This window comes from Myxine glutinosa, chromosome 8 (genome assembly GCF_964187855.1).
Source record: "Myxine glutinosa chromosome 8, kmMyxGlut1.1, whole genome shotgun sequence".
Lineage (NCBI taxonomy): Eukaryota > Metazoa > Chordata > Myxini > Myxiniformes > Myxinidae > Myxine > Myxine glutinosa.
Window position 1 is genome coordinate 134,812,553 of NC_136268.1, and position 13,167 is coordinate 134,825,719.

Consider the following 13,167-nt stretch of genomic DNA (forward strand, 5'->3'; position numbering starts at 1 on the left):
GTTTTGGAGGGGAGGGGTGATGGGGAAGTTTTGGAGGGAAGGGGTGATGGGGAAGATTTGGAGGGGAGGGGCAAGGGGGAAGATTTGAAAGGGATGGGTGATGGGGAAGATTTGGAGGGGAGGGGCAAGGGGGAATATTTGAAAGAGATGGGTGATGGGGAAGATTTGGAGGGGAGGAGCAAGGGGGTGGATTTGGAGGGGAGGGGTGATGGGCAAGTTTTGAAGGGGAGGGGTGATGGGGAAGTTTTTGAGGGAAGGGGTGATGGGGAAGTTTTGGAGGGAAGGGGTGATGGGGAAGATTTGGAGGGGAGGGGTGAGATTGGATTTTGAAAAATGTACGATTAATGGGAAACGAACATTTATTGCAAAATGAGTTTCTTCAGTCCTTCGAGTCAAAAATACGTTTGAGGACGCTGAAGGATGGGTGGAGTTCTGGAGAGTTCAGGGAATGTATGAAAGAGGCACTGTAACTGTAAGAGATGGAATTTTTTTTTAGAATGAATAGATTTGGTGAGCAAGTCGAAAGCATCCTTCTATCGAAGAAGAAGAAGAAAAAGGTGTTATAGTATATGACAGAATACAGTTCTTCAGGGAACAGTTGAAACATTTTTTAACGACGTGAACACGTGATCACGAACAACGTGGTCGAAGAACGAATGAACAAATAAGAACGAACAACGGATAAGAACAGAGAAGGGAATTATTTTTTTTATTTTTTTTGAGTTGAGATGAAAACAGAGACAGAGACCGAACGTGAAACGTGAAAAACATAGACCGAAAGTAATTGCGAGCGCAATCGAAGAACCGCTGAGACAGAAACAAAGCCTCAAGCCAAGGTCAGACACGGTAGCCTACTAGTACTACACTAGGCCTCAGAATACGCGACACGAACTAACCGACGATTCTGTACACAGGTATGAAAAACCAACACCAAGAATAGTATTAAAGACACACCAATAGTTACACACACCGAAAGAAAGATACAGTTTCGACAAAAACACAATTGTGAAAAGTTACTTAACTTCGAAAGCGTGCGCGCATGGACAGCTTTGAAGAGACGTGACGTGACGTGACGAGAAGAGACGTGAAGAGACTTTGAAGAGATTTAAAACGTTAGACAAGTGGTCGATGTTCAGGGAAGTTAGGGGGAGAAGAGAAAATCTAAGAAATAAGCAATACAGCGAAGGAAAGAACTTAAATTCACAGAACACCTATGGGGGTAGGGAAGCCGAGAGAAACCAGGTCGCGCACGCGGTGGGACAGAAAACGATTAAATTATACAAAAGTTTGCAAGAATTGCAAATCAACACCAACTGGAAAACACACTGCAACACATGCGCAATAAAAAACGAGTTGAAATTGACGAAGCCACGAATGGAAAAAAATACTATAATTTTTGCGGCCGTGCAGAGGTCGAAGACGCTTCCTTGCTCCAGGGACCGACCATCGAAGCTTCAACACAGAAGGAGGCCATTTGGCTCATCGAAGTGTCAGGTTATGGTTGTTTGTCCATGCTCTATCCTTTCAAATGCTGAGCATCAAGCAAGCAAGCAGCTCATACCATTTTGAAGCATTTAATATGATTCGGCTGGGGTTAGAACCGTGTTAGAACCGTTAGAACCACCGGCCTCCCAGACTCAAAGTGGATGCTCTAGCCTTTATGCCACTGTGTCTTGGTGGTGTCGCTCCATAGGTGGGAAGCATGGGGAGGAGGAAATGCCCCGCTGAGTGTGGTGAGAAAGGTGGTGCCATTGTTGTGGTATAGCTGGTACCCAGAGTGTCCTGGGAGGTGACGGCACCTTCCCCGTCTAGTATACTAGAAGGATTTCTGAGAAATGTGAATGTTAGTGTGCATTTCTGGGTAAAAGTTGGGAACCTCACTTTTTAACATAATTAGGGTATGCTGAATTCGATTAACCCGGTTCCCAAGCCGAATTTTGAGGTTTTAACCTTCTAGTTAGCATAAATATAATGGCCGCCAAATTGCCATTTTTGGACAATTTATTTGAACAATCATTTATATATAATGTACATGCAGCTCTTTTACTTTAACTTTACAACTTTTACCCCAAAATGCACCTAGAAGCTTATACATGGCTTTTTTTTCCATAAATCCGTCTAGTCTAGAGCTCAGTGCTGTGTCGCGAATGTTCGTCTGCACGTCCGTGCGTGTGAGAGGTGTGTGTTGCTACTACGAACCTATAGATCCTGTTAAAAAAGAACACCTTTACCTCTTCCTAGACCTAGTGTATCTCGTATTACCCCATACACCTGAATCACCACCCTCACATTGAGGGAATGGTGCCAAGAGCGTTTTAAAATCTGGTTGTGCAATAATTGGTAACAGTTAATCCTTCATAGAGACAATTGTCTTCGTCATTCAAACTGAACAATGAGGAAATATACAAATTCTGATTGCAGTTTCCTCTCCATTGATGCAAGGAATTTTCCCCTGGTTTCAACTCAGGGTTCTGTCACTTATAATATATCGGTCTCAGAAAATGACGTGACCATTTTCACATCTGCCAGTAGTATGTGGGTCAGTAAATGGGGTTTCTGATGATGGTGATGAAAGACCAAGCTGTCGGACTCCAGTCCAGAGAACGAGTTGTGTTGCATCTCAGATGTTGTGAGTTCAAATCTGGCTGAAGGAAGCAGAACGAAACATCGATTTATTCGAAGCTTCGAGATACTGAGCTGGGGTCTCGTCAGAATTGGCACGTTGCTATTGGACTGGTGTTTGTGGACTCGCAGGATAGCTTCGAGGTATGCATGCACTTGCCTTTGAGCTGTCTCGCCTGGTTTTGATTTCTGACCCTGTGAAAAACTGTCACCCAGGGGTATTGCATACATAGTGGTGATCTGCCCAGGATTAGTTCTGGCCTTGAAACGATTCTCAACTTGTCGTGAACACCCTTAAGCTCTGTCAAGAGTGTGGGCCTCCATTATTATTATATACTTCATATGTTTATAAAACTATGCGTGTTTTGGACAATTATGAGTATCTCGTTCCAATAACATTTTGAATACCCCAAGTAACATTCCACGGAAAACTTACTTCACTTCACACCCCTTTGTCTGCTTTTCACCTTTTGCTTTTCAGAGCTTTCCTGCTCTTCCACGACTCTCATTGCTCATATTTTTCCATTGCTGGACACAGTTTGTTAGTTCAGTGTGATTGAGGTGTTTCACATGATGCCAAACGTTGATGTGCTGAAAGCCAGTGAAGTGTCTTGAGAATTTGAGTAATGTGCTCACATTTCTCAGCTTGAACTACAAGCTCGGCTGTTTAATTCTTCACGAGTTGCAAAAGGTCTGAAAGAAAGTTCAGGCAAATGTGCCTGCAGGGAATTGCAATGGCCCGAACATGATGTGAGAATATCCCAACTTGATATTATCCAGCTAAGGATCAGGATGTTACATTTGGCAACTTTAGATTTTAAAGAAAGTTTATTGCCATCCACTTTTGAATTTCAGCAAGACACAATTCAATGTTGTCAGCTTTTATCAAAAGGTATATCTCTAGATCCCCCGTTCCATTCAAGAGCATGTCGAGTACAGTACTACCAAAATGAGCATGACGAAGATCGAGTGGACATTATGATAAATTTTGCTGAACGCAGCCGATTATATATACAGAAGTATGAATATTGTAACGATTCCTTGGTCAACATTGTGGAGGACATCATCTGAAACCTTCAGAAAGGCAGTCTCAGTGTTGTGTGTTGTGCCAAAATCAAGAATCTCTATTCACCTTCACACTTTCATTCCTCTTTTCTCCCGCCTCTGGAACAAACTCCCTCACTCTCTTCAATCCCACTCCTCCCTCCAGGTCTTTAAAACAGCTGTCCACCACCATCTCTTATCTTTCCCCATCCAAAACCTTGATTTTTTCTACCCCCGTAAATTCACCCCAGTTCCACTTTTTTGAAATACCGACTTCTTTCCTGGAAGTCCAAGCAGTGTCCATGTTTTGTTTTTTTTACCTCTCCCAACTCCCCCCTTCCCATGCCTCCTTCCCCCAAGCCCTCTCCCTCCCACAGATCTCCCGATGTCCCTGCTCTCCATCTTATTCTCCAGCTCCCTTTATCATATGTTTTATGTTTTATGTGTCAGTTTGTCTTTTTTGTGATCAATGTTAGCTCTTACACGAGCCTCGACCTTGTATACAAAAAAAAAAGTTTTTTTTTAACCTCAACCCCTTCCCACGCCTCCTCCCCCCAAGCCCTCTCCCTCCCGATGTCCCTGATCTTAAATGTACTTGTGTGCTTCCCCCTCTCTCCCCATCTTGTCTTCCGCTCCAGTTATTTTGTCTTATGTGTCCATTTGTTTTTTGTCATTAACGTTAGCTCTTCCACTAGCCTCGATCTTGTAAAAAAAAAAAAAAAAAAAAAATCCGTATAATACCAGACTGGAAGGTTTCTAAAATATAATAGTAGTATAAGTATTGTAGCAGCTGAATGACAACAGCATATTCAACAATGTTGGAGATGAAAGGTAAATGAGGTAGAATTAGGTAGAAGATTGTTATGGCCTGTAAACCAGACTCTGTGGGGTAATGGTTAGAGCATCTGCCCTGAGTCTGGGAGAGAGGTTTGTGCTTCAAACCACGGCCGAGTTGTACGAAAGATTGACTTGCAACATTTAAAAGGATAGAGCATGGACAAACAATGCTGGGAAGGCAATGGCAAACCACCCAGTATAACCTTTGCCAAGGAACTGCTTCATCAGCAGCACCAACATGCTGTAAAGGTTATGCTACATCTAATCGTATCAGTGCCTTGTATAAATGGGGATAAAACTATGGCATATGTAATGGAGCGCTTCATTATTTACTAGTGGAGTATGCTTACATCTTGTGAATGTAATAACAAATCGTGCTTCGTACGTAGGTACGTAATAAACCGAAGCTTTATGATTATATGAAAACATCATCGACCTGCTGCAAGATATCATTTTAGATTTATTTATTTATTTTACAGACACGTTTACGGTCTTTACTTAAATTTTCATTGAGATTTTTGTTTCACAGTTTACAGTTATAGAAATTACAATTATCAAATGCTAAATATCGATTAACGGCGTTTTTTATGGACACCTTTGTTTTTGTTTTTTTAACAAATTTTCATTTACCGACGCTTTTTTTTCTTCTTTTTTTCATTTACGGACATTATTGTCGTGTTTATTTCACAGTTTACAGTTAGATAGATTGCAAATTAAAAATGCTAGATATCGATTGAGGTTTTTTTTACATATGTGTTTAGGGTTTTTTTTAACGTACATTTTCATTTATCGACGCTTTTTTTTTTCTTGTACGGACATTATTGTCGTGCTTATTTCACAATTTACAGTTAAATAGATTGCAAATTTAAAATGCTAGATATCGATTGAGGTTTTTTTCACGTATGTGTTTAGGGTTTTTTAACGTACATTTTCATTTATCGACCCTTTTTCTTTTTTTTCTTTTTTCCATTTACGGACATTATTGTCGTGTTTATTTCACAGTTTACAGTTAAATAGATTGCAAATTAAAAATGCTAGATATCGATTGAGGTTTTTTTACGTATGTGTTTAGGGTCTTTTTTAACGTACATTTTCATTTATCGACCCTTTTTCTTTTTTTTCTTTTTTCCATTTACGGACATTATTGTCGTGTTTATTTCACAGTTTACAGTTAAATAGATTGCAAATTAAAAATGCTGGATATCGATTGAGTTTTTTTTTACATGTGTTTAGGATTTTTTAACGTACATTTTCATTTATCGACCCTTTTTCTTTTTTTTCTTTTTTTCTTGTACGGACATTATTGTCGTGCTTATTTCACAGTTTACAGTTAAATAGATTGCAAATTTAAAATGCTAGATATCGATTGAGGTTTTTTTCACGTATGTGTTTAGGGTTTTTTAACGTACATTTTCATTTATCGACCCTTTTTCTTTTTTTTCTTTTTTTCTTGTACGGACATTATTGTCGTGCTTATTTCACAGTTTACAGTTAAATAGATTGCAAATTTAAAATGCTAGATATCGATTGAGGTTTTTTTCACGTATGTGTTTAGGGTTTTTTAACGTACATTTTCATTTATCGACCCTTTTTCTTTTTTTTCTTTTTTCCATTTACGGACATTATTGTCGTGTTTATTTCACAGTTTACAGTTAAATAGATTGCAAATTAAAAATGCTAGATATCGATTGAGTTTTTTTTTACATGTGTTTAGGATTTTTTAAACGTACATTTTCATTTATCGACGCTTTTTTTGCTTTTCTTGTACGGACATTATTGTCGTGCTTATTTCACAATTTACAGTTAAATAGATTGCAAATTTAAAATGCTAGATATCGATTGAGGTTTTTTTACGTATGTGTTTAGGGTCTTTTTTAACGTACATTTTCATTTATCGACGCTTTTTTTTTTTTTTTTTCATTTACGGACCTTATTGTCATGTTTATTTTACAGTTTACAGTTAAATAGATTGCAATTTTCAAATGCTGGATATTGATTGAGGCTTTTTTAAACTTAATTTTTCATTTATTGATGCTTTCATTTTTTCAATTACTGACATTATTGTCATGTTTATTTAACAGTTTACAGTTATAGAAATTACAATTTTCAAATGCAGGATATTAAGGTTTTTTACGTAAACTTTTATGTTTTTTTTAACGTAAATTTTAATTTACGGACTCTTTCCGACGGTTATGTGATTCTTCCCGGTGTACCAGCTTCCATGTCAGGTGGCACACCAAATTTCAGCTTTCTACAACACCCGGAAGGTACCGAGCATTAATATCAGAAAGTCAGTCATTGATTAGAAAGAGCTTCATATATCTATCTATAATTCCACTAATCTCTGTGTGTATGTGTGTGTGTATGTATGCGACAACGATTTCTCGACAACTACCGGTCCGATATACTTGAAACTTGCCAGGTATATTGCTGGGGACCCGAGGATGTGCCTTTTCAAGGTTTGAAATTAATCGGACAAGTACTTACCGAGCTATGGCGATTTAGCCGTTCGCCGTTCGCTTTGGCGTTACGAATGGACCAAACCATTCCATGTAAATAGAGGGGGGGGTTCTGTGGTCGTTGCGAATGGACGAAACCATTTCATGTAAATAGAGGGGGGGGATTGTCACTGTACTCGCAAGCCGTTCGCCGTTCGCTTTGGCGTTGCGAATGGACCAAAACATTTCATGTAAATAGAGGGGGGGGATATAATTTTAGATAGATATATAGTACGGGCATATATATAGTACGGGCATGCCCTAGTTAGATATAATAAGTCGAGAGAGAACTGGAAGCAAAGAGACAACTTAAAATGATGGCATAAAATCCAGTAAAGAAGTTTTTTTTTTCTTAACTCTAAAACATACAACTAGTAATCAATTACGGAGATAAAAAAATAAATTGCATCACTCATTGAAAACTTCTTATGTTTTTGTTGTCAATTATATTTATTTATCCAGGAAATATATTGATCCTCAGGGATTTTAACAATCATGTTGAATAGCCCATGATCATCTTTCTTCAAAATTTCTTAATTTTGTGAATGATTAGAATCTGCAGGAACATTCTGAACAACATTTTCCTCCCAGGATAAGAACTCACTTATTTCTAGCTCACTTATCAAACATGCTCATATTACTATACACCAACTACTGTATTTCTTTTCTGTTTGGATCACTTATCAAGTGTTAGTTCAGATGCAGCAGTCTAATCAATTATTGCTAACTGACAGATATGCAAGCTTGTTCGAAGGATTGATAAGAGATGATGGAATCAATTCGAGTTCAAAGAGTTCAGCTTGTACTTCCACCGCGACTATGTTTTATTGGACAATGATGGAAGCCGTATCCATGGGGAGCTGTGTCAGCAGCATTCATAGTAATCCTGGGTTAGAACTAAGTTTCAGCCAAACAGAGGAGACTTCTATCTCCATATCTTCAATTACGTCACATATGGTGAAAGACTTGCCAGTAGTAAGTGAACGTGTGTTGGTGGTTGAAACCCTGCCTGAATAAAATTCCAAAACGAGAGAGTTCATAGAACACTTTACCCTGGGATGCAAATTTGATTGGTCTTGATAATGTAAAATACCGTAATATTTTGTCCAAGTGCTGCTAAATAGAAAGGTTTTGAAAGTGCTAAGAAGGCGATTTGTGTTCTGTAGTGTTCAAATATTCAATTTAAATAAAATAAAGATTATAAAGGTCGTATAATTTTTCTTTTTTCTGAAGATTACCGCCGTTGATGCAGAGTCTTATACACCACCTTATTTAACACGTTAGATTAGATATTTATGCATGTTGTTTGTGTCCTTTATGATGTCCTTGAAACAGTAAGTTTCCTGTTTGGAATGAATTTCCATTTTGTTTGACCGCCAGACAGGCAGACAGAGTAAAAATATTATCTCGCTCCTCTCTGCGCATGCACGATCAGGACGAATCCAGAGCCGAGGTACTGCTAAATTTGTAGACAGAAGGACACACAGACAGAAAGAAGTGAACCAATTTCTTAACCTGTTTTTCGCTTTTCTTCTGTTGGTTAACTATTGAAATGGACCAGGCTGCTTCTTGCCCGATGCTGAACCAGCTGAGCATGGACAAACAACCATGTTGGCAACCGTAATGCAGGCTTTTCATAATACAGTGCCAAGGTTCCTGGAGGAGCCAGACCACGGAACAGATCAGGATGTAACAGACAGAACGAGAATGGCACTAGGTAGAGAGCATACCGTAGGCGGGCTGAACAGTTTACGTTTTGTATCCCACTAATAGGTTGGATGGACCTGAACCAAAGTCATCTTCAGAATGACTGTTAACCTCCTCTTCAAATCTTTCCCACATTCCTACTGATGAGCTGTTCTACCCCTCATTAACCCTCTCCGTGCCCACCTCTTCTTTTCCTGGGTTATTGTGTTTATTGTGTCCTTTCCCTCCAACCACCTTTTTGAGTTTTGTTCCATTGCTATTTTATCAACAGTTTTGTCTTCCTCTTCTTTCATTCCCCCTGTTGATTTTTTTAATGTGTTTATGTTCATTATGTTTTTGGGTTGTCCGTCTGGCTGTATGTCCGCCCGTCCACGATAGATTTTCGTTACCACGATAGCTTGAGAATGTCTGAAGGGATCAAAAGTCAAACTAGGTACAGGTATGTATAATATTGTAAAGATTAATTGATTAGATTGTGGGGTCATGAGGTCAAAGATCAGAGGTCATGTTAGGGAAAAATCATGTTTCTGCAATAACTTGCGAACCAGTGAAGAGATTTTGACCAAAGTGTGTACGATGCTGCAAAGATGAACTGATTAGATTTGGGGGTCAAGAGGTCAGAGGTCAAATGCCAGACATCCATTAGGTAAAAATTCTGTTACAGAGCTAACTTGTGAACCAGACAACACAAGTCATGGGATTTTCGCAAAACTTGGTATAATTATATATTATGATGCAAAGATGAACTGCTTAGATTTTTGGGGTAAGAGGTCAAAGGTCAGAGGTTATGTTGAGTTACAATTATTTTGTTACTGCTATAACTTAAGAACGGCTGAAGGGATCTAAGCCAAATCTAGTGCAGATATGTATTTTTATGAAAAGATGAAATGATTGGATTATGGCATCAAAAGGTCAAAGGTCATGTTATGTAACAATGTATAGAGGTCAAGGTCATGTTAGGTAACGATTTGATCACTTTAGAACAGCTGAAGGGATTTAAATCAAACATGATACAATAATGTATAATGATGTGAACATGGACTGAGATTTTGTATTCAAGAGGTCAACCATTTGAGGTCATATTCATTTAAAAAAGTATTTCGTCACCGTGATAACTTAAGAATGGCTGAACTGATACATGTCCAACTTGGTACAAGTATGTATAATGATGTGATAATGTAGGTGGAGGCATATCAGTATGTGTCACGACGTCGAAGAGTGCCGTTCTAGTTTGAGCTTGCATCCAGCTTGTTCATGCTTGTGGCGCCCTCTCCCTTCTCTTGCCATCATATTCCCCTCGCCCATTCCTCTTCCTGGTGTCCCTCTGTCGTGTCACTCTAGCCTGATGTCAGTGTATTTGAAATATTTTTCTGGTGTTTTGTGGAATGTACAGGGTGACATCCAGCAGTTGCTAATTGTATCTGATCCCCGGGCCGCCTTTGACTACTGCACAAATTACATGCCTGACTGTGAAACACCACTTCCTGAAGTCTCTTGGAACCGTGACCCAATGACTACCCAGGTAAGGACTGCTGATTGCTCTGATTTTGCAGCCTTTTACAATCATGACATTTCAATATGTTATTACGTGATAAGAAGCAATAAATCGAATATTCCATTGAACTCTAATAAATTGGTTAGACAGTAATGTTTCCATCATATAAACCATTTCAAGGTCAAATATGTTTTATGATATTAAAGCGCGGCGTTACGCGCGCTGCTTGCGAGCAAGGAGGAAGCGGACAAGCGGTAACTTATAAGCGTCTTTATTTCAGGAGCTCACTGTAACACTAGCGCGCTCTGGGCTGCGCGCCCCGTGTATATCCTCAGGCCACGCCTACCCCTCGGGCGTGGCCGCCGCCCACTTGGTGCGCGGAATGATGTCACCACGCCAGTGGGCTTTCGTGTCCGCCACACGCGCCCCCCCAGAAGTCCCGCGCACCTGGAGGGCCAGTTTGCGGGGAAAACGGATGACCCGGCCGAAGCGCCCCCTGGCGATCGGCGGCGTCCGGGGTGCAGGGATGCCAGGTGGGATGCCCCTGGCTGCCCCTGGGATGGGGGTGGCCGTGCCGGGCCCGAGGGAGGCGACGACGTGGCAGTAGCGCGTGTCGTCACCGGTGAGGCGCCGAAGCTGAAATTGGGCTTCGGCTTGGATGAACCAGACTTCGGCCTGGGCCTCCCAAAATTGGGAAGTTTAATCGACATTGCGTTGTTGGCAATGGCAATGGCGTCGTGTGTGGAAGGATCGCTCTGGCAGATCCAACGTCGAGGGTCACCAGTAAAGCGCGGCGTTACGCGCGCTGCTTGCGAGCAAGGAGGAAGCGGACAAGCGGTAACTTATAAGCGTCTTTATTTCAGTAGCTCACTGTAACACTAGCGCGCTCCGGGCTGTGCGCCCCGTGTATATCCTCAGGCCACGCCTACCCCTCGGGCGTGGCCGCCGCCCACTTGGTGCGCGGAATGATGTCACCACGCCAGTGGGCTTTCGTGTCCGCCACAATATTATATAGTACATGTTGTTATCAATTATAATTTTTGTCTGCACATTAATGGACCAATAAATAGGCAGTTTGGGATGCAAAAAAGGGTTGGAAAAGGAAGTGATTCAATTGAATACAAAAGCAGACGTTCAACTTATTTTGACTTTAAAGTGATATTTTCATGATGAATTAATATATACAGTTACAGTTTGTAAATTGAGAACAGAACAAGGTGTAATAACTTCAAAAATGTTTATTGAAAATATTCCTGTTATTTGCCAAATAATGTTGTACTTCAGTTTTTTTTTAAATGCGTATTTAAGGAATCAACTATTCATTCACCTCCTGTTTTTTAAGCGATTGTATGAATATTCCATAATTTTATTCTTTAAAATGCCACACTTAGGTAACATTACCTTTCGGAAGTGTTTATGCTTTTAATAATATTTGCATTTGAAGATAATGAGGTTTGGTGACACTTTTGAAAAATTACTTTTTGTCCAAACTATTTGATTGAGCATACAAATTTGAATATCAAATGAGGTTAATTTCTACCCTGGAAAGATTATGTGAATCTTTCGTCACAAAGGAAAAATAAATTATTTTATTACACTGATTAATATGATTATGTGAATGAGTCTTTAATGGCCACAATTATTCCCACCTCGTGGGTTTGACCGAGGAAAGCTTTTGGCCCAAATCTTTCACGAACTGGCTGGCTAGGCCTGCCGTTCAACTAAGTAGGTGATAACAGGAACTGGAAATTTTCCCAGAGTGTCCTTGTCCTGCGTCTTATATATAAAATTTCCTTGCTTTATGCAAGTTCATTTCCTCAACATGAGAGCATGGAAAGCTCTGCCCCTCTCCTCACTCAGCAAGAGGGTGTGGGCAGGAGCACATTTCGGGCAAATGGGCATGTACAGTCCAAGCTCGCCCTCTCATCAACTAATTCACATGCTATACCCACCGTTAGGGTAAACAGCTAGTGATAAAAAACAACAACATACATATATATATACTAGCAGAAGTACCCGGCATTGCCGGGCGGGGGAGGGGAGGGGAACGGGGGGGGGGGGGGAGCGAGCCCCTTGGCAAAGCGAGCGATTTTTTTTTCCATAGCGTCATAGCGTTCATAGCGTCATAGCGTTTCATAGCGTCATAGCGATTTTTTTTGTCATAGCGTCATAGCGTCATAGCGTTCATAGCGTCATATCGTTCATAGCGTTCATAGCGTCATAGCGTTTCATAGCGTCATAGCGATTTTTTTTTTTCATAGCGTCATAGCGGTTATAGCGTTTCATAGCGTCATAGCGATTTTTTTTTTCATAGCGTCATAGCGTCATAGCGTTCATAGCGTCATAGCATTCATAGCGTCATAGCGTCATCACGTGATCGCTCTGAGCGAATCAGCGCCCACATGCTCTGATTCCGTTGATTCCGTGTGCTGAAATGCGCTGAGGTAAATATGAATAAAAAATATGGATTGTCAAATATTTTGAGTTCAGCCATGTTCGTCCCAGGCTCAATGGCCATGTCTATGCCAAATATCAAGCACATAAGCCTCTCCGTTTAGGAGTCTATCGGTAACATTACACACACACACACACACACACACACACACACACACACACACACACACACACACACACACACACACACACACACACACAACTGTGTTTTATATATAGACTAGACGACCCATGACCCGTTGGGTCAATGTTATTATATATAATTAAGGGGTTACCATGGTTACAGTGGGGGTCAAAGGTCAACCTATGGCGAAGATATATAATTTTCTCACACTTTCTAATAGAGAGGCAAAATGCCATATAAAACTAAATTTACTGGTTCTAATTGCTTTTATTTATCAATCCTCACATAGAAGAGCAGTTTTTAGTAATGAGCAGTGAGGAGAAGACCCCTCAGCCAATGATGTCACCCCGCAGCCAATGATGTGACCCCTCAGCCAATGATGCTAC

General features: G+C 40.4%; 1 protein-coding gene across 1 annotated transcript in view; it reads left to right on the plus strand.

The window, feature by feature from the left end:
* LOC137433197 (uncharacterized) overlaps positions 1-13,167 on the plus strand; it is a 726,873-nt gene that overhangs the window by 175,386 nt on the left and 538,320 nt on the right. Inside the window, exon 6 of the mRNA XM_078784000.1 lies at positions 10,102-10,230. Coding sequence (XP_078640126.1) covers positions 10,102-10,230 — 129 coding nt within the window. The remainder of the gene's footprint in view (positions 1-10,101; positions 10,231-13,167) is intronic.